The following is a 23273-nucleotide window of genomic DNA, read 5'->3' on the forward strand; positions in this document are numbered from 1 at the left end:
GATACATAATGATTTATGTTGTTTAATAGATGTTTGAGTAAATTCATAATACAATGTGCTTTCAGGCACATTTTCCCTATCGGTTCTACAAATAGTAGGTAGGGATACATTATTATTATCCCACTAGTGAGATGGGGACACTAACTAAGACCCCCAGGTTAAATGTTATTTTTATAGGTCCTTTATTACCTGAGTAAGAGTCTTTGGTTTAGAATTCAAGCCATGTAAGTTTGGTGCTCTTTCTGTTATAGTACATTATATGTGGAAAAAGACAATGTGGTCAGAATTTGTGAAGAGCACAGATGATACAGAAAGTAGCCCCATGTGTAAAAGCTGTCTGAAATGGTAATTCAACATCAAATAAGTAAATAGTGTCATCTCCAAAAACCCTAGGCGTCTGAACAGTAAAATCTCTTCACAGCAAATTATATGAATGCAACAACAACAAAAGGGATTTTGCAATAAAGAAAAATCTTAAACCAAACAATAGGTTAACAAAAATTTTTCCTTTTTAAAAAAAATATGCTTTTATTGATCTTGAGAGAGAATAGAAGGGCAAGGGATAGAGAAACATCGATGAGAGAAAAACATTATCTATTAGCTGCCTCCTGCACATCCCCTACTGGGGATTAAGCCTGCAACCTGAGCATGTGCCCTGACTGGGAATCGAACTGGTGACTCCTTGGTCCATAGGTTGATGCTCAACCACTGAGCCACACTGACTGGGCCAGATATATTTTTGATGAACTGTATTTCAAGCGTCCAAAATGCCCAGATATTTCCCTATGGTTGATGTACCTTTCCATGGCCATGTTCTTGACATCTGACTTTTACTGTGTCTTTGCCACAACTTTGAGGCCATGAACTTTGAATGGAAATCCAGAGTCTTAACTGGCTCCCGGAATGTAAATAAGCATTAACATTTTCAGAAAACAAAATTGCTATATTGGCTCGAACTAAAAGAAGCCAAGAACCCAAGGAAATGGAGCTTTCTTTAGCTCTAGAGGGTAACGACCATTTATGTTAGGGAAGATTCCTGTTGCTGTGTCACTGGGGACCCACCCCTGCCCTTGTTAAAGTTACATGAGGAAATGAATCCCTGTTAGCTAAGGGTTCTCTCCCTTCCCGGGACAAAGCCAGCTGTCACAGGAGAGATGGCATCTCCTGGAGGTGGAGACTCCAGTGACACTCAAGGTGACAACATACTGCCACTGAAATTGCTGTAAAGTTTCACTGTGCTTTTGTTTACTGCTTCCTGCCAGGCTTGCTAACAACATTGATTCCGAAACAGGAAAGACCTTGGTCGTAATCAAATATAGAAAACCAAGAAGGCAGCATCTCTCCTTTGTACGTGTGCTGGGGAGGCTCACTGCTTTTTTACAGCACAGTCAGAAGATAAACATTTGCTAAAAAAGGTTGTTGGGGCTACGTTGTGAACAAGGCTCCATCCACTCAAGGAGAAATGCCTTCATAATACAACTTAAAGCCATAGTACTGCAGAGTTTGTTCAATAAAAACAGCCCAGCTGGTCTAGCTCAGTGGTTGGATGTCGACCTATGAACCAGGAAGTCAAGGTTCGAATCCCGGTCAGGGCACGTGCCCGGTTGTGGGCTCAAACCCTAGTGTGGGGTGTGCAGGAGTCTGCTGATCAATGATTCTTTCATCATTGATGTTTCTATCTCGCCCTTTTCTTTTCTCTCTAAAACCAATAAAAATATATTAAAAACACACACACGCCCAAAACATCGTTCAGATAAAATGAATCAAAAATTTCCCACTTAACAGCTCCTTAAATCTATAAATGTTTTGTCACTCATATTAGAAAATAGAAGTTTTTTCTCTCTCTCCAAACTTTTAATCCCTTATCTTCTCTGCAGAGCTTTTTCCTGGCAGCTCATTGATACAGAGCAGTTTGAGCATCATATAGGACTGTGTGTCCCTACTGAGGCTATGAGTTTTTTGAGGATAAATTGTTACTTATCTCAGGATCTCCTGGACACTGAGCAGTGCCTAGCCATGCACCCAGTAACTCTCAAATGTATAAATTAATGCTATTTCTTTGAAGACCTGGTCCTCATATGGCCTTTGATTTTGTTCTTAGTTTATCTCATGATTTTACCATAAATATCCTAGGGGAAAGCTGACTACTACAAGATTATATTGGGAGATCTGTCATTGACCCTTTCTTCCAAGTAAATATATTAAGAGTATGAATTATGACTATTAAGTTTTTAAATATAAATTTCCTAAACCAAATCCTTGAATATCCTCTAGATTTTAAGAGCAGGTGGCATTCCCACTGTTAAGAATCCCTTTTATTGTGTTTCTTTCATAATTGTGGAGATAGATCTCCTTTGACCAAGACTTCTACTAGACTTCATTTATCTTACTGTTTTGACACTTTGTCCCAGCATAAACTTGATTTTCATGGGTAGCTTAAATTCCCTGGAATTTTCCCTCTATTAATAGACTCTTATTATCTCATGATTACAATATGAGTGTCAAGCAACAAATTCAATTAAGTTGTCAGAATTGTTTTATCAGTTCAAATTTGGCAAACCTTTTACATCCTTGGTTGCTGTCCTAAATGGCTATTTAGACATGGTCTTCTGATTATTTATAAAGATAATAGACAAAGAAACCAGAACATAACACACTGTCCTCATAATTGTATATTAAGTTGCATTTTTAAAATCTATTTTTTCCTCTTCCTCTTTCTTCTCCTCCTCCTTCTCATTCTTCTGTGGATAAGAATCCATCAGTCTGGAACTGTTGGCCAAACCAATTCACCATCACCATCTGCATAGCCAAGTGTTCACATCCAAGATTTCTCTATCCCTTCCAATGTCCCAACTGTTAGAAAGAAGTGACGAAAACACCATCTGTGCTTCCAAGAGGTTCAGTTTTCTATCCAACACTTTGGAGTACCTAAGGATTCTTCTCTGTTCTCCCAGCATCATGCACTTAACCGTACAAATCATTAGGGGTGTAGCAGGTTTTCAGGCAGTGCACTTGCTCTTATTGACCACCACCTCCTGTCATGAAGCACCCATGTGACCACAGACTTACCCACTGTCCATAATAACTCACACACCGATTGTTCCCTACCTCTAAGAAGGGAATCACTAAACTGCCAGCAGGTTCCTCAGAACTTCTGTTGGCTTAGAAATAGTCATTGTTGCTATGGTTCCAGAGTATCTGGTTTTCTCCTCTTGGGTTTAATTTGCTCCCTTGATGTGATTTACTTCTCACCCTATTCTGAGTCATATTTCCACAAGGGCTTTGTTGAGAATGAAACAATATAATGGATGATAAAGTGTAGTCCCCATATAACTGGTATTATGTCAGAATTCCAGGTGTCTTAATTTGATAAGGTAACACAGGTGCTAAGCTTAGTTGAAAGCTTTGTCCTGGTAGGAAATGCTAACCCAGGAAAAATTTAGATCAAAGAAAATAAAAGGCAGTTATCTCTACAACTCCTCTTTAGCCTCAGCATGGAGAGGTAAACCCATTCCTGTTAACACTTTAACATAAATATATTAGAAGAAACAGTCTCCAAGTTTTAGCATTGATTGCATGGATCTTTGAAGTGGTAAATACAGGGTGTCCCTCCAAAAATGTATACACACTTTAACAGCTGATAGCTCCATTTTGAAAATGATATGTATATTAATAAACACTGACTTTATAATTATTCAAAATGTGTGTATACATTTTTTTGGGACATCCTATAGTAGTAGCAATTACCAGAACCTTTGAAAAAATGTGATTAAGATCTTGTATTTACAATCCAGGGTTTGAGTAATTGCAGTCAGATGAACTGAGAATTCTAGATAAAGGATGTGTGAGCCAAAATACAACAATGTGCTGTTTGGTGTTGATTAGAATTGAATAAGGACCAATGTGGGTCTGGGCTGGGGGCAGGTATGACTGGTCTTCATTGTTCTTTATAAATGGCCCAAGGCTCTGCACAAATCCTGCCATCTATATATCTTTGTTGATACATGAATGATTTAATGAATAGTAACTTGCTTGGTTAATTTCTTAGTATGAGTTTCTGTTATTTTCATTTGAAGTTAACTTTTGCCAGTCTCCCCTAAATAGCACTGCAAGATGTACTGCAAGACACAGAAGTAAGGGTCACTGTAACTCTAGCAGGTAATTTCATATGAGCTTGGTGTCTTATGGAAGTCCCCACCACTTCAAACGGAACTCTAGCAGGTAATTTCATATGAGCTCGGTGTCTTATGGAAGTCCCCACCCCTTCAAACGGGGAGAGATTGGAAAACATTATGTTAGTACATGGTGTAAAGAACCCATCTGCGGCGCTGGTGACCTATTGTCCCAATAACACTGCACTGCCAGCTTTCAGGAGGGAGATTGTGTGCATTAGGCGCAAACACCAATTCGCTGTTCTGTTTAGATTGCGCCTTTTAGAAATAGGAGTGTGAGTTTCATAAAGAAGACCAGAATGTGTCTTTGACAATACCTTTCATTTCACATAGAAAATAGCTTCCTTTCATATTATATTATTCATGTTTTACACCTCTCAGTCTTGCCTATTGGTGTGGTATGAATCCTGAACTCTGAGTATAACTGGAACTTGTGTTGATAGGGAAGAAAATGTGATTTCCATTTTCGTGCATTCAGCGAGCAGATGGGGAACGCATCTGTTAATATAATCTTCTTAGCTTGAAGAGTTCTTGACCCGTCACTCAGTTTTTGCCAAACATGTACACATTTTTCTGCTAGACACAATTTTCCTAAATTCAGGGGTGCTAATTACACCAACCCTCTCCCCCTGCCATGAACACATATACATTTTCACAAGGTAATTAAATGGTGTTTCATTCAATCCTTTGTTATGTTGCATATTTATCATAGGATTCAGACAAGTTCAATCAAACTCCATAAGCAGGCAAAACAAAAAAGATGATCGGCATAATTTCATCCTTGTGTCTTTTGCTTCACAAAGCATTCAAACACAAGTGACAGTCTTTTTATCTGTCAGCTAAAATAATAATTATAGTCGGCGCTTGCATAAATTTTATCCAAATGGGGGATGTCAATCCCATTACTAACGAAAGTTGTAAATCTTGTCTACAGCTGGAGAGACTAGAATGTTGGGAGGTGAAGTGGTTTATCTAAGGTCACACAGGAATAGTATACCCAGGGTTTTACTTTTGCAGGTGCATCTGATGCCTCTTAAATTATAACAGAAGAATTACAAGTCTAGCATTACCAATACAAAATGACCAATTAGAGTCTTGAAAGTGATTACTCCAGTGGTTTCACTGAATTTCTGCAAGCCCAGGCCTTTGGACACACAACTTTATTACTTTAGCTGTACTATGGTAATTCATTATTTATCAACTCTTTGATTGCTTTTCTCATCTATTTTCCTGCTTCCTGTGATAAAGTTTGATTAGTATCCAACTTGCTATCTTCCTAAGGAATTCTCACTGCTACCAGTGAGCACCAAACAAAGTCCACCTCCTCTTGAATACCAACTGTGTAGGACAGTGCTTGTAAAGATTTAATGTATATAGGGATCCCCTGGGGATCTTGACACGCGTATATATTCAGATTCAGTAGGTGTGAGGTGGAGCCTGGGATTTTGCATTTCTAACAAGTTCCCAGTAGGTGCCAATGCTGCTGGTCTGCACTGGACGGGGTCACATGATTAGTTCCTATTCTTATGGATCCGGTCCCTTTGGTTAAGTCTTCCTGTACTGACCTTTCAGTAAGAGTTTAAAGTTTAGTGTGACCAGCTTTTTTCAAGTCTTTTGGCAAGTCTATAGTTGAATTTTCCCATCTGTTTTGATTTTCTCTAATTTCTTTCAACAATATTGTGTAGTTTCAGTGTACAAGTCTTGCGCCTCCTTGGTTAAATTTATTCCTAAGCATTTTATTCTTTTTTATGCTATTGTAAATGGAATTGTTTTCTTAATTTCTCTTTCATTGTTAGCATTTAGAAATACAACTGATTTTCTGTTTTGATTTTGTATCCTGCAACTGTACAGAATTAATTCTGAGGTTTTGCTTTTTTTCTTTTCTTATGTAGAGTCTTGAGGATTTATGGTGTTTGTGATGGTCAAAGCTGCTGTCTTTGTTCTTGGTGGCTCTCAGTATTTGAGGGTGTGCCAAGACCCATCTTTGTCCCAAAAGGTAGGATCTCAGCAAGTACCTACATGTAAGCTGGCAGCGGGTGGGAAAGTATGCAGTCAAACCCTATCAAGAAGAAACTGGGAGATAGGCGTGTTTGCTTGCTCCTTCTGTGCTGAGCCTGGGTATACAGCCACAGGGGTGCTAACTGCACCTATTTCAAAACCACTTATTTTTTGCTATAGTCCTGTGACCCTGTAAGCCCCTTTGGCTTTCAAAGCTAGGTATTTTGGGGGCCCACCCCTCAGTTAGGAGCCTTAAAAATTGGGGGCACTCTATATGTGGTCCATATCCTTCAGTCTTAGGGAGAAGCCGGGCGTTAGGGGTTCCCTCCTGATTGTATGGCAATGTGCCAGGTGGGGGGTTTATGGCAAGAGTTTGTCTCAGCCTTTCCCGTTTCCATGTGGTTATTTTCTCATTTGCGTAATGTGTAGGCATCACTCGGCTAGTTTCTGTATTTCAGAGGGAATTGCTCTGTGTATAGGTGCACACTCAGTGTGTCCATCAGAGGAGGGAAATCCAGGAGCTTCCTCAGTTGCCATCTTGGAGCATTTGTTATCTATTTTATGTATTTTAATCCATTGTATTTATTATCCTCACTGAATCTCAAATTATCCCAAGTTTGGCCAATGGAAGACTCTCCATATTGGCTCCTGAGTTCTTTTTACATCATCCTAGTGTGTTTGATAGCTTTATTGCTCTCTGGTATACCAAGGTGTTCCAGACTCATCATGTATACTTCAGACCTCATAAGTGGCTATCACTTATCCAAGAAACTCTGGTATATTTTAGTGGGAAATTGTATTTCAAGACCATAATACAGACATAGAGATATTTATGGTTTGGGCTGGTCGTTTTTTTTTTTTCTTTTCTTTTGAGAGATTCTTTTTTATTTATTTATTTATTTATTTATTTATTTATTTATTTATCAGTGAAACCCTCATGAAAGCTACAAATCTGCCTATGCATAGAGGCTTGAGAACTGGAAAATCGCCAAAAAGCATCCTGCAAGTCATAAATTAGTTTGATATATTCCAGTTTAGAAACCTGTGTCCACAAAATATAGCATTTAACATTAATAATATATATGTATCAAAATGAAAAAAGCAGAATGGTTTTCCAGCAGTTAAATTGATTTTGTTTTTCTGTGTCAAAAAAGTGAACATATAGCCTTTGTTTATATTTTGCTTTTGAGAATTGATGGTCAAGATCTATGTATGATCATGATGAGGAAGAAAAGAGACTGTATATTTAGATCTTGAGATGGTCTGGCAGTTCTATTAGTGTGTTTCAGTTAAATTATGTCAAGAAAATGTACAGTGATAACACTAATCAGAGAACCAATGAATGAACTTTACCATAAGCTGTTACTTATGCAGATTTCCTTATGTGAATTGATAGAACCCTGGTATTTCATAGCTATTTAGAAAAGTAGTAAAGCAACTCTTAAAGAAAAACCTGTTATTATTATTTAATTTCTTTGACTCAAGGTGGCTTCATTGATCTGATCTAGTGATACAAATATAAAACTTATTTACTACTTTCTTAAGTATAATCTTGACAACAGATTCTCACTCTCTGTTTTTGAGCAGAAGGCTTTTCATTATCTGTATCTGTTTGCTTGGATATTGTATGATACATTTAATTGGGGATATTTTGGCATACAACTTGAGCAAAATGAAAAGAGGAGACGGTTTCCCTGTTAATTTTTGAATGCTGCTGTATCTGTTACTAGTGTTTGCCAGTTTCCAGTATTTCATTTCTTCTGGGGTCACAGAAGATTATACTTTCTTGATTCTTGAAATTAATTGTACCCATGAAATTAGTTCTGGTTATGTGTATATCTTTCGAGCCAAATGACTGCCTATGCTTCCCCTTTCAAATGGAACATAGCCAATCAGTAACATTTTGGGTGGTGGTGCTCCCTTGTGCTGACCAGTGCTAGGCATTTTGCTTGAATGAGAAATAAATGTTAAACAATGAGATTCGGGGTTTGTTACATCAGTATGATTTATCCTATGACAATGCCTATCTGAAAGGTGGGACTCTTTAATATTTCATAAACATTCACTAGACTTTTTTGAGGAGGTTGACAATGAGGAAAGAAAAGTTAAAAGATGTCGATGATACAAAACAACATTTGAAATTTGGCTTGTAGTCTTAGTGACTATATAAAATGATCATTTAAAACCTTAGAAAAAGATTGATGAGTGGCATAGCTATTTTTAAAGGGCATGATCAAATTATGAAGTGTAGTGCAAACACAGTCATCTCTGAAAAACAGATGCTTTTCTAATGGTCTCAATAGCAACTAGAGTTTGGCCTCTAAAACACCAGAGGCCAAGTTGGTAAGAATAGATTTTTCATATCTCTTACGTTAACAATGTGCTCATGTGTCCTATGAAACAAAGGACTTCAGATCACTTAATGAGACTTTCAGCAAAGTAATAGGTGTCAAAATAGAATAGGGCTCTTCCAAATTCTGGTTCTCATCACACAAACATATAACTTACAGTATACGGAGTTGTAAAGGGTAAGACTGAAATAACTTTCTGAATTCTGAAGTTTGAAAAAAATGTTTTATTTTGTCCCACAAAAAGAACCTCGACATCCAGAGAGGAATCTATTTTTTTAAAAAATTAAGTCAAATCTGGAAAGGATTATTTCTACCGAAGCAGTTTGAACATCGTAACAGGCCAGTTAACCTTGAAAGAAAGCCACTGGACTGGCAAACTGAAGGCATTTGATGGATGTGATGGTTAATTGTATTTGCCAGTTTGTCAACTTGACTGGGTCCTGGGGTGACTGGACCTTATTCTGGGTGTGCTGGTGAGGCTCTTTCTGGGTGAGGTTAACATTTGTATCAGTACACTGAATAAAGCAGTTCCCTCTGTAGTGCGGCGGGCTCATCCAATCAATGGAAGGCCTGAATAGAACGAAAAGGCTGACGGAATTCCTCCTGCCTGATTGTTAAGCTGGGACATGGTCTCCTGCTTTCTGATTCAGACGGAAGCACCAGCTCTTATTTGGTTTGGAGCCTATTGACTTTTGGACTGGAATTCTACTCCTGGCTCTCCTGGTTCTCAGACTTTTGGATTTGAACTGGAACTACACCACTGTCTTTCCCAAGTCTCCAGCTTGCCAAATGCAGATCTTGCAACTCCTCAGCCTCCATAATTATTTGAGCCAATTCCTTGTACTTGAAGTAAACTTTAAGCAGTTGTAAAAGCAAAAATCAAGAATTTTGTGAGAATATCAAGAAGGGACCTTAAATAAGAAAGTGAATAAATTCCTGATATATAAACTGGGGAAAAACCAAGGAGTGATTCAGAGTAGCATAAACCAAAAAAGGAAGATAAGGATTTAGATAATATCTGAAAGGTGCCCAGTCCTTCCCATGTTGTTCCATACTATGCTAATGGTAAACAAAATGTTAATAGCTGTTTTGTCATTAAGATGATCCATAAGAAAATGCATTAAGCTTGGGCCAGTGTGGCTCAGCAATTAAGTGTCCATCTATGAATCAGGAAGCCAGGGTTCAATTCCCAGTCAGGGCACATGCCCAGATTGCAAGCTCAGTCCCCAGTAGGGGGCATGCAGGAGGCAGCCGATCAACGATTGTCTCTCATCATTGATGTTTCTCTCTGTCTCTCTCCCTTCCCTTCCTCTCTGAAATCAATAAATACATTAAAAAAAAGAAAGAAAAGAAAATGCATTTAGTCAATGCAGGCTAAAAATAAGTTAATTTACAATATATGGAGTTGTAAAGGGTAAGACTGAAATAACTTTCTGAATTTGGTATTAAGTTCTCATAACAATCTTCCATTACAGATTTTATTATTACCATTTCATAGGAATCTTGGGAAAGGTGAACACTTTGCTGAAGTCACAGGGACCTAAGTATCTGTCTGTCCCCAAAGCTTATCTCTTCCTCAACTGGTGTGTTTTATGCCTTGTGCCTGCTGTGGCTGAGCATGCAGGTTCCCCTGGTAGGCTTTGCCACAGGGTCTTTCTGGACCAGCCAGGTTTCAGAAGTGAGAAGGCACTCTAATCCTTCCTTACAAACCCTTTCGGAAATGGAGCATTTGACCTACACAGCCCGTGGCCCCTACAGTGATGTTTTGTTGTTATTCTTAAACAATTCTCTAAGAATTGCACTATTTTTTTTTTCTGCTGTAAAATAATGGTAATGTTTTCAAAAGTGTTCTAATATTAGCAGCTGCCCTACATCTTTTAAACTGTCTTAACTGTTCTGGGAAAGTAGGTTACTACCAATGGTATTCCTGTTCTGATTTTTGTTCAATGTTTAACCAGCCGATTTTGAAATCTACATGTCAGTAGAACAACTGTGTTACATCTTAGCTCTTTAGTAAATGTCAAAGTGGGGTTTCTGCAATGCTCTCAGCTGTACACAATGCTCAGCATGCCTCACGGATATTGGGGATTGACCTTTTGGTTGCGGCTATTGTCATGCAGTACATCCCACATTTATTATCATTTCTTCTCCTGCTTACTCCTAAAAGAATAGAATAAAGAACAGAGCAACTAAATGATCACACATGTGTGTAGTAGACAATAGGTGAAATGGAAAAATTAGGCTTGGACTTTTTTGCCATGTAAACCTTACTTTGTAAGAGATAGGAAGAAAAAACAAGTAGGAAGGTTTAATAAGGAGAATAATTTTACAAAGAGAAGGCAATTTGTATTTTCATTCTGCCTGTCTTAGTGGGTTTTAATGCACTACCCAAAGGGTCAAGACTGTGTATAAATTAAATTATGTGTAAAGGATAAGATTTTTTTAACTTAAGTTTCAGTCATGATGAAATCAGATATTTTCCTATAAAGAAAAACTAATCCTCTAGGGAAGGAAAATTAGATCATTGGTATTTTATCTTGCTCTTTTTATTTCAATATATGACAAGATAAAAAGATTTATTCCATCTCATTGGAAAAGCAATCATGAATACAGAATCACATTGGGGAAATATTTTGTTTTTCAAGTAGTTTTCTGTTTTAACACATGTACCACTGGCTCACATTATAAAAGGAAAATCACGTAGCACTTGGATTTACAGCTGTAATTGGGAAAATTACCTACATTCCAACAAGTGAAGATATAAACACCCCATCCCTCCCCTCCAGAATAATCATCATGTCCAATACTTGAGCTAAGATTTTGGTCAATAAGTTCTTAAAACTATCAAATGATCTCAAATGTGAGGGCAGAGAATTCAAATGGTATTAATGGGTGGTTTTAGTCAAGAACAATATCTGAAAAGAAATTGTTGAATAGAAGGTTAATGACCAATTTCTCCAACAGGGTGTTCAGTTAGTTTAGTTTTGGGTTCTTTTGGGGGTGCATTTTTAGCCAGAGGTTATTTGGGTGATTCAGTGTTTGGCCAAGCCATTGTGATTGAAGAACTTGCATTCTAGTTAGTTTTTCTGTGCCTGTTTTGTTCATCTGCCCTGGGGCCATCTAACTTCTTGTTAGTGACAGTCTCACTTACAGAGAATATAGGTTCAGAAGGGGAGACGGCAGTAAAACATAAACTTTTACTAAGCTGAAGAAATACAGATTTAAGAAAAACCTTTGAACTTTATGACAAACTACTCAGTCTTCCATTATTAGATAATTGGAAAATGATGATAATGACGTGAATTTAATTTCTCTCAAATCTCATCAATATCATAAATTGTTTACATTTTCTGCTAAAATTTCATCAGATAATCAAAAACTTTAGTCCTTGAAAAGGATTCTGTTATACTCTCTGTGCCTGCCCTGAGGGTCACCATATATTCCTGTCCGAGGAGTCTTTCCAGTGTTCTCTGCTGTTAGGAACCACCCTCAACTCCACTTTTCCTTGCCTCATAGTGCTACACTTTTGAGTTGTGCTACAATCTTTCAGTGGTTCTCAGCATGATTGAGCTCCAGTTGCCCACAGAGTTAATTATCTCATAACACACCCTTATATTTTTGCTTTCATTTTTGCTTTCATTTCTTTTCTGCCTTGCTTCTCTACTCCTTCATCTTGCTTCCTGAATTACGTCCCAAATAAACTATTTGCATCCAAATCATTATCTCAAAATCTGTTTTTTCCCCTTCTCAAATTTTATTATATTGGGGAATGGGTGGCAAAAATTAAGACAATAATTCAGAAATTACCTTTTCTATTTATACAGACGGTCCAGAAAGTAGATAAATGGTTTTCTAGAGCTGGATGTAGGAACAGGATTAATTATAAATGAGTATGAGAGATTTTGTTGAGGAGGTAAAAATATTCTAAAACTAATTTATGGTGTAGGTGGAACTCTCAATAAAGATACTAAAAATTATTGAATTGAATTGTACACTTGAAATGGACGAATTTTATGTTATGTCAAATATACCTCAATAGGGTTGTTTAAAAAAGTTACCTTATTTTACATGGACAGATGATAAGATTTACAGAGGTAAATTGTTCAGAGTGCACAGCAAATACATGTCAGGGAAAGGAGCATAGTTTCAGGGCATTTGATTGCTCTGACTCATTACTTCTGATTCATCTGGGGACTAATGATCTTGCTTTAACCCATTAAAAATCGAAGTACATGAAAAAAGTGAAAAAGCACCAATTAAACCAAATATCAATATATTTAATATGCTCATTATAATAATTATTACTTATTGTGTGCTTGCTTTATGCTAAACTAGAGGCCCAGTACATGCAAATCATGCATGGGTAGGGTCCCTAGGCCTGGCCAGCGATCAGAGCTGATCTGTGAGGCAACTGGTGGGGCAATTGGGGGCCCCCACTGGTACCCACTTTGGTGGGCCTGGCGCCACCTGCTCGCCGGCCCCGCCTCCCGCCACCACTGGTTGTCTCCCTCTGAGGGGTGACTGGCGGGGCGATTGTGGAGAGGGGCCCTGCTGGCACCCACGTTGGCTGGCCTGGGACCTGTGGGCTGGGGGCAGCTCCTGCATTGAGTGTCTGCCCCTTGGTGGTCAGTGCGTATCATAGTGACCAGTAGTTCCACCATTCAGTCAATTTGCATATTAGGCTTTTATTATATAGGATGATTTACCTAGATCATCTCCATTTCACAGTGCACTACAAGGTAAACATAATTACTATCCCCTTCTACTCATGGGGAATCAGAGCTTGAGAGTGGGTAAGTGATTTATCAAAGGTCACATAACTCATATGAGCCTTAGTGGGAGTTCATCCATGGTGGTCTGACAGCAGAGCCCATACTTGTAATGACAATATCATAACGTTTCTGTTGGTAACCAGGATTTTTTTCTCCTCTTAACCACTCCAGCATGACTAAAGGAAGAGAAAGCTCCATACCTCACTGTTGAGTTTCTTTATCTGCTGCTTGGTCTCCTCTGCCTTGATGAAGAGAACAGCAGCTCCAATCTCTGGGTCTGAAAAGTGACACACATACACACACACAGAATGAGTCCTTTAGGAATAAATACCATATTTGAGCATTGGGTCAATAGTATTAGGGAAGGAAGCCTGAGCTACTGCCTTTAGAGATTCCTGATGTCGTTTCTGTCTCCCTGGAATTGATACACTCTTTGGAACCAGGCACACATCAGGGTGGTGACTGTGACTATAGTGACTGAATGTGAACATGGCAGTCCTCTCCTTTGAACATAATCACCACTGTGTTGCAAGAGGTCACATTTTCTCTTCTTTGACCGTTCTCTAAATATATATTACAACCAGTGCCCAAACCATAGAAAAGGGATGTTCTGTTCTTCCTCTCTATTTTCCCCCCCTAAATATTGATTTCTGTGCCCATGTGAGTATTTTCCTCCCACCTCTATTTCAGGTGCTAATCTCCACTGCAGGTTTTCCGTCTCCTCCCGTGTCGCTCTAAAAGATAATTTCTCCAATTTCCTGGTTCTCTCATCTCTACTTTCTCTACCTTAATCTTCCAAATGCATTTATTTCTGTCAGGGACAAAAGTACAGATGAATCATTGCTGGCTGTAGTAGAAAGGATATATGTATAGTATGATATGATCATCCTAATATTCTAATTCTGGTCAATTATGGGTAGAAAACTTGTTAGTGGGAGAAAATTTCATTCAAAACAATCAGAAGTGGCAGAGTAGTAAGAACTCATTTTGCAGAGATATTTTGCAAAGCTAACCCATTCACAAGGAATGAATGATGAGAGATCATATACCACAGGCTAGGCCTCCTTTAGAGATGATAGCAATGAATAAATAAAATGTAATTGACCTTCATGAAGCTTAGAGTCTAGCAGGGAAAAGAGATATTTGAAAAGTAATTATGCAATAGGTTTGAATTTCATAATAAGGGAAATAGGGAGTAATAGGAATCAATTTATATTTTTTAAAATGTTTACTCTATATGGAGAAAAATGTGAGATCAGAGAAGAGACTTTTGTAGCAATGCAGGCAAGAGATGAATGTGGCAAGGAAAAGGGTAGAGGCAGCAAGGATAGAAAGTCCTACAACCGAGAGATACACAGGAGATAGAATCAAGAAAATGTGTTGCTTGAATGAATGAGTGTAGGGATAGATGTTGGGAAAAGGGAGAAGAGGAAGCTAAGAGGGTAGTGGGACCAGAAATAGGTGGATGGCCATGGTAAGGTTCTGCGCATCATCTCCAGGCCCAGGAGAGCCAACAAAGAAAACTTCCAAATGGGCCCCACAACCAGCTTTCATGGCAAATACACCAATTTGACTATAACTATGATTTCTGTGCCCCTTGCCTTAAGCAGAGTAATATCAGCACATGTAAGTCAAAAGAATACATTAATCAGGATTGTTGACTGACATCTGCACTCCTCTCCCTCCCCTATTCCCTCCATCAGTGAATCTTACAAGGACCCTCCCATTTCCCCAGAAGATGATGAGTGTTGGGAAAAAGAACTGTTGATTGAGACGGAATACTGGTATTCTACCAATGAAGACACACTTTCAGAACTGTACCTTCAAAAGTCCTTCTTAGGCTTGGCTTTGTCCATGGAGGGATTTACTAATTAGCAGGAAGGGATCTCAGAGCTGGGCATGAAGGAGAGGAGAGGGCTGGCAGGGGATTGCTGGCCTTGCATCTGGTAGTTTGCTGGTAATTGTAGATAGTTTATGCCTATTTAATACCTCTTCATTATTCTCTCTTTACTAACTATAGGGGTGTCTTCTTTATAATTTATTTGTCAGTTCTGGCCTCTTTCATGTTGTTAGATTCATTTTTATGGCCAACGAACTCAAGTATGAAAGGGAGAGAGAGGAGCCTGAGCTAGGTTTGGGGCTACCCCTTACATTAATTCACCACCACTAGAGGGTAGTACTTCATATGGTTTTCCATCATTTCTAACATTTTTACATACTTCTGAAGTTGTTTGTCCTCTGACAAAATGCAAGTACGGAACCTCTCACCACATAAATTGGTTAAATATAACCAATGTTCCTATAGTGCACAACTAATACAGCATTTCCTCTGGGTAGTGTTTTTGTGGATTAGTCTACATTTATAAAAGGAAACCATGGGCACCCTCTGATGAACAGCAGAAATTTGAATCTCCTAACATACTAGTTACCTTGCTGGTAAATGGCAGGACATCTAGCCTGGACAGAGGAGCAATTACAAGTGATATATTGATAACTTATAGATAACACAGACTCAAGTCAAATTATTCCATGGCATTGGTCAGTCCTATCACATGGAAAATATTCTGTTTAACTTCTAATGCCAAACATTAGAAATTAAAAAGAAATATTTCCTCTTGAGAGAAGGCTTAATATCTTTACCTCCAAGAGGAGGAGAAATTCTGGGTTCTGGCCTGATTCGTTCAGAGCCAAAGTCAAAAGTCTGGCTTTCTTCACTGCTGTTTCCGTCTTCAATTCCATCAACAATCCTGTTTAAAATAAAGGAAATTGATTAATTGTGAATTTATCTTCATGGATTCCAAAGTTTCTAAAAGTCTTAAAAATATTGTGTTAAATTTCTAAATTCTAGATATTCTAGAGCTATGCTATTCAATATGGTAGCCATTAGCCTTATAAGAATATTGAGCACCTGAAATGTGGCTAGTGCAAGTTGGGATATGCTGTATGTATAGAATACACAAGGGATTTTGAAGATTTTAGTAAAAAAAGTAAATTATTTCATTAGTAATTTTTTATATTGTTTACATTTGAAATGATCATATATTTGGGGCATATTGATTTAAATAAAATACATTAAAATTAATTTCATTTTTTTTAACTTAAAAATATGGCTACTAGAAAAATTAAAATTATTTGGTTCACACTTTTAGTTCAGATTGTATTGTATTGAATCCTTTTGAGAATATGATTAAAACTATTCTAAAAAAAAAAACCCTACCAAAATTCTTATTTATTCTCATATCTTCACATACCTCCACACAGAGGCAAAAATTACCCAAAAAACTCAGGAAAGCTGAAGCATCCAGGCTAGGGTCTTGTGCACTAGAAAGACCCAGAAGGCTGAATAATTTACTAGCCAGATTCTGGTCTGAAAAGGCAGCCATTTTCACCTGGGAAAGAATTAGAGGATGTGAATTCTTACCTTGGACTGAGGTCTGGGGGTGCAGCACTATTCAAAGTTGAGAGCTGCAATTTCAAGTTCTTCTCTTTCCTTTTGCTGTGATTAGGTGGGTCAGATTCCTGTTTGGTTTTTGGGGAATTTGAACTGGAGACTCTGATAGGTGAGTGAAATGGCACTGTCCCCGAGGCCAGCTGCTTCAAGCTTAAACCTAGATAGCTTTTATTGCTTCCAACCTTCTTGTTCCGTGTTGAGGAGGATCCCCTCGTGTAGATGGGAGAGAGGGAGGCTGTCTCCTCTTCTTCCTCCTCATCCTCTTCCTCATCTTCCACAATGGATGGGAGTCTCCTGTTGATGCTGCCATTTCCCTTGGGCTCTGACTAAATCAGTGGATAATATAGATTAGTATGAATTGCAAAGACCTCTTGAGAGGTATGTCATTCATATTGGAGGTTCTCATCAGAACAGAGTCCAATCTCTTAGAGACTTACTTCTCATCAAAACTAAAGACTTACAAGATTTTGCTATAAGTTATTCAGGTGTGAAAAGTTCCCCCATTGATAAATGGTTCTAGGAAAAAAAAATCCTCTCCATTTATGATCTTTCCCAGCCTACCCTCTCTGCTTTCCTGGTGTTAGCCCACCAACTCTTCTCTTGGTCTTTTTAATTCTCTTATTGGAGAGCTGTGTGAAAGGTGTATTTTACCAAAGTTTGCATCTAGGTTTTAATCAGCCTGCCACTTGTAATAGTATATAATGGCATGCTCTTAAGAATAAAGATGTTTTTATTTTATTTATTTTATTTTTTAAAAATATGTTTTATTGATTTTCTAGAGAGGAAGGGAGAGGGATAGAAAGTTAGAAACATCGATGAGCTAAGAAACACCGATCAGCCGCCTCCTGCACGCCCCCCACTGGGGATGTGCCCGCAACCAAGGTACATGCCCTTGACCGGAATCGAACCCGGGACCCTTGAGTCTGCAGGCCGACGCTCTATCCACTGAGCCAAACCAGTTCTGGCATAAAGACGTTTTTAATTTTACTGGAAGTTCTTGGGCTTTGTTATTTTAAATTTACAAGGTCTTCAGTAGAACTTTGTGTGGAGATCAACTAGCAAAATTAAAATATCCTTGAGAATACAAGTCTTTCCTATTTGGATCACATAGATGAAAGATCAGCAGTGTCCTCAGCTACTGTTTCCTGCTTTCCTTTTGTTCATGAGTCGGTTGGTAGGAAATGGAGAAAACCATTCTATCTGCTCCCTTGAAGAGCCTTGGGAAAGGAAGGAGAAAGTCTTGCCAAGCCTCATCCTAGGACCACTGGGCTCTTGACTGGGGTCATTAAACCTTATAGACTAAGAAGAGGTAAGGGAGAGAATGGGAAAGGACAATTGAGGTGATGATGGAGGGTCAGGGTAGAGAGGGCAGCAAAGGCTAAACTAGTGGCCCTGGGCAGAGTCAACTGTAAATGTTTCTTGCTCTGCCCCAGACATGGCTTCCTTCCTCCAAAAGCTCAATTCATTTTTCTGTGCCTCAGTTTCTTTTGAAGATACAATCACTTATACCTGCCCATCAATAATTTTTAATAAAAATGAGATAAACTGAAAAGACCTACTAGTACTATTTAAATCTCATGAGTTCTCATTGTTATTACTTCATTTTAATAAATAGTTGGTTTATTGATGTATATAGATTTTACCATCTTATAACGATAGATATAATAAAAGAATGAATTTGAACCTTAAAGGTAATAGCCCCTTCAGTTTAAGTGCTAAGTGAAATAAATGGTTAGTTTACTCACATATTTTTTTGGTATTTTATTCTTAATGGCTCAAAATTTCTTGAAGATATGGTATTAGACTCATCTTTCCAACTACATATGGTTATTTTAATTAGATGGTGAAGCCATAAGTTATTTATTGGAATAGTCATGGTATTGCTTTTATTTGGTTTTTGTTTTTCACAGCATTAAAAAATGCTGTGCTTTTAACAAAAGTCCCACATGAATTGCAGGTGAACATTTGTATACTAGTATTGTAGACTAGAAAAACTAGCTCACCCAGCTAAAGACACAACAGGGCAAACTTATCAAAGAGATGAAAAACAATGAGTGCATTCTCTAATTGGACTTTTGTTTACATTTGCACTGGCAATTTAATTATTCCTTTGTTTCAAGGAGGCTCTAGTGGCTATACTAGAATTGCCTGACTAATAACCTATAGTGTTTGTTCTCCTACAAGTTTGTTTACATTTCATTCTTCCATTTTGTCACAGAGGCTTGATGCCCTGAAAAAGTTACTTAGCTACTGACTCTTGTGAACAAGACATCTGACATTATTTATATCAAGAGTTAATTCTCCCAACTACCATCATTGCAGACAGGACCCACATTTATTCGATTTTTAAATACCCAGAGTCACATGCGGTCTCTCTGCAGGAATACCAGTTACTTTCTTCAGAGTCTATCTAGCAACTCCCACTTTCCTTGTGTAGCTGGATTCACCTGTGCATACACTGCCATAAAATTCAACCATAGCACCCTGGCTGGTGTGGCTTAGTTGGTTGGAGCATTGTCCTATACAACGGAAGTTGCAGGCTCAATTCCTGGTCAGGGTAGATCTCTTCCTTCTCTTCTGACCCTCCCCTTCATCTTTCTCTGACAAATGCTTTTATAACAGCAGTAAGGTTTTTATCTCCCTCATGAAAGCAATCTCTAATTTAGCTCATGACATTTTGCTTGGATAGTCATTTCAGACTCAAAAATGACTAGATTCCATTGAACCTATCTTGACTAAAGGGACAGCAGAATAAAGTCCAGTGGTTGAATGCCAGCCCTAGAAGTCCTGTGACTCATTACCTATAACCTTGGTCAAGTAATAGAATTGTTTAAAGCATGTGAATTGGGAACAGTGTGAGAGAAAAATTAGATATTGGGCAATGAAAGTTAAACACTTAGCAATATGCATTGCAAGTGCTTAATAAATGCTTGCCCTTGTGGTGATGATAATCATGAAGAAAATAGAAACAATATTACATCAGGACAGGTGCTACAGAGAGTACTGGTTTCCCCCTTTTTACATAATTTTCCCTTTGCTCTTAGTTAACAGAACTCTTAGCAATGCACCTTGACCAAAGATCACCTTTTCCAGTTGCCCTCGCCACGTGGTTTGGTAATGAGGCTAAGTTCTGGGATGATAGCATGTAAATTAACAGATTATAAAGAAACTTTTAGGAAAGCGTCTAGAAAGAGGGGAGCTTCTATCCTGCTCTTTCACATTTCTTTAGTTTCTAGACTGAAAAATATTGATGAAATGAATGGCTCACCAGTGGTCATTTTAGAAAATGAGGACATCTTAAAGAATGAAGCCATACATTGAGGATGATGAAACAGAAAGAAAAAATGTGATATATTCTGTGATTGGATGTATTTGTGTGCCTCTGTGTGTATGTGTGTGTCTGTATGATTTTGTATTAGTTTCAGGTGTACAGCATAGTGGCTAGACAATTATATACTCTATGAAGCAATCCCCCTGATATTTCCAATACCCACCTGGCACCATGCATAGTTATTACAGTATTATTGACTATATTCCCTGTGCTGTACTTCACATCCCCATGACTGTTTTGTAACTGCCAATTTGTACTTCTCAACCTCTTTACCTTTTTCACTCAGTCCTACCACCCTCTCCCCTCGGCTAACCATCATCAGTTTATTCTTTGTATCTATGAGTCTATTTCTGTTAGATAATAGATCTGGCAAATCACTATTTCTTGGGAAAGTTTTCTTTGAAATTAGAGGATTCTTAAAAGTTAGGAGTGTCTTGAGACCAAATGAAACTACTTCCAAAATATCTCTGAACCATACTTTTTACATTTTGGGTAATCACATTGTGCCCTCAATTGGATGTTTACAAGAAAACATTTGGCTACTAATTTTAAACACAATGAAAGTATCTCTAAGATCACTACCTCAGGACTTTGCTACTTTTGTCAGGTTTTGGTGACAATCTACTTTTCAACAATAGCAATTAAAGTCTTAAATAGAGATATGCGTTTTAGTGCTTCTCTATTTGCAAACTGAAGAAAGTCAGTCATCACATCTCACGTTGAAAAGTGTATTAGGGAACAGGTTTATTAGAAATCCTACAGATCTTATATACATATTTTTCTCTGTGGCAAAAGCCATACCTGTGAGACTGTAGATTTGTTTGATAATCTTGATATCACCTGAAACAACAAACAAAGTAAAAGTTGTAACAATCATTTAAACCAATGATTTTCAACATTTTTCATCTCATGGCACAAACTACTAAAATTCTTCAGCACACCAAGAAATATATATATTGCTGATCTGACCAAAAAAAATAGGTATAATTTTTATTCATTCACATCATTGGCTATCATTGTGTTGGCTGTTGTCATTTTTTTTTTAATTTGACAATCTAAGGGAAAAGAGGTCAGTGCTGCTGACTAAATAGTCAGCTATTGCATGTTTTAAAAATTATTGTGGCACATTGGTTGAAAATTGCTGATTTAAACCTGAGCAGGTGGTTGGGGACTGGGTGAAATGTAGGAGGCAGGGGAAAGAGATGGGGGTTCAGAGAGTGGTGGGGGTGATTGATCCACCTGTGTAGGCCAGAGAACAGAAAATATATCTTGGAAGATGCTGAAAACACCTCCTACAATCCACACTCGAGGAGCTCTATTGACCAGTGTGTGTTATTAAAAAAAATAAAAAGTAGATGGGGAGCAGAAAACTGAATGTCTGACATAGGACACCGTACCTAGGGAATAATGAGAAAAATAGTGGGCTTATTGCCTACATATCCCATCTTGGTACTTCATTCACTCTCCTTTGTTTTCCAGCTCTCTTATGTCACTTTGCTACCCTTTTGCTAAATTTTTTCATCTTCCACGATTTTTTCCTCTGGCTCTGTGAAAACAGAAACCCATGGGAACTTTTCTTATTTCATCTCATTTCTTTTTGTTTAACCATCTCTCCTTCTTACTTGAATACAGGTGGGAGTCATGTCTTCTTTCTGTCCCACTTGTTTTACTCATTATGATGTTCCTTGTAAACTAGGATTAGGTTTACTGGGAATCAAAATCCCTTTTTTAATTGAATTTAAGATCCCATTGAATCCACTCCATTCCTATATACTAACAATGAGATTTCAGAAAAAGAAATGAAAGAAAAAAATTTCTTTTGCAATTGTAACAAAAAGTATAAAATACATAGGAATAAACTTAAAAAGGACGTGAAAGACCTATATACTGGAAACTGCAAAGCATTATTAAAAGAGATTGAAACAGACACAATGCAATGGAAGATCATGGAGCATAGAAATGTACACTTGAAACCTGTATAATCTTATTAACCAATGTTACTCCAATTAATTTAATAAAAAGAAAAAAAGAAAAGATCACATTGATTGTAAAAGGGAAAAAAATGCTACCAATCACAGTGACGTGCCATCAATTGTAAGACAGATCTTGATTTCAAAGATATAAAATGTGAAAACAAATGTGTAATGTAGAATCACATAAGCTTGGATCTCAGGACTCATAAAATCAAGCTATGTGATACAGTCTGTGGAGGAGCACATTAAAAAACACGCACCATCCATGATGTATAAAATGCTCTGGAAATTATGACAATCTGAAAACCTGCTTTAGGTCTCATCCACATTGTTTCGTGCTCAAATAGACTTTTTCATTTTAAAGTGGTATTAGATACTATAAATTAACATAATTTTATTCACATGAAAAAACAAAAACAAAAATCCTTGCACTCGAAAATGATCCACCTAGTAAATAAGACTTATTTGGTGTTGCTGTCACCCTCTCACTGTTGCTTTTATTTTCCTAGATGATTAGGGAAATAGATCTGTTGTTATTTATACAAATGTTGGAACCATTATTGTTGTGAAAATACATGTTTCATCAATGTTGAATGTTATCAAAACAGTCAACCCATTCTATATCCGCTTAGATGCCTAAATAGTCATTGATCAGAAGTATTATAGACATAAGGTTTGTAATAATGCACCAAATGGTGACATTTACAACAGCTGAATAATTAAAGAAGTGAAAATAAAACAAAGTTACGGTGCCGTTGCTACTGTGGTAGACACAAAACGTGTTTTAAAAAGGCTTTGGGTTGCAGCTTAGATGAGAAAAAGAACATCCCAGTGGATTCAGGACCCTGACCAGCCGCAGGTCAGAGATGCCCCCTGAGGTGTAAGGCACTGGCCTTAGCATCCTCTGATTTGGTGTGACTCCCAGCTCCTTGGTTTGAGTTCAGTTTGGTATGAGTTCTGTCACGTTGTTGAATCCCAAGGTTTTTATTTTATTTTTCTGTATCAGTGCTTCTCAAACTTATATGTGTAATACAAATCACATTGCCTGTCATTAAAGTGCAGGTTCTGATTGGGGAGGTCTAGGATGGGGCCCGAGACTCTGCATTTCTAATGAACTCCCAGGTAAGACTGGCCCATGGGGCACAATTTGAGTAACAAGTTCTCATAACCAATGACACTGTCATCCTCCTCCTATTACCTATCAATTCATTAAGTTTTCTTAGTT

General features: G+C 37.8%; 1 protein-coding gene across 1 annotated transcript in view; it reads right to left on the reverse strand.

The window, feature by feature from the left end:
• Nucleotides 1-23273, reverse strand: part of KCNH8 (potassium voltage-gated channel subfamily H member 8) — a 275437-nt gene that overhangs the window by 2811 nt on the left and 249353 nt on the right. Inside the window, 4 exon segments of the mRNA XM_023749297.1 lie at nucleotides 13494-13570; nucleotides 15934-16040; nucleotides 16715-17070; nucleotides 20877-20915. Of these exon segments, the coding sequence (XP_023605065.1) occupies nucleotides 13494-13570; nucleotides 15934-16040; nucleotides 16715-17070; nucleotides 20877-20915 (579 nt within the window).

The sequence above is a fragment of the Myotis lucifugus genome, unplaced genomic scaffold (genome assembly GCF_000147115.1).
Source record: "Myotis lucifugus unplaced genomic scaffold, Myoluc2.0 scaffold_8, whole genome shotgun sequence".
Classification (NCBI taxonomy): domain Eukaryota; kingdom Metazoa; phylum Chordata; class Mammalia; order Chiroptera; family Vespertilionidae; genus Myotis; species Myotis lucifugus.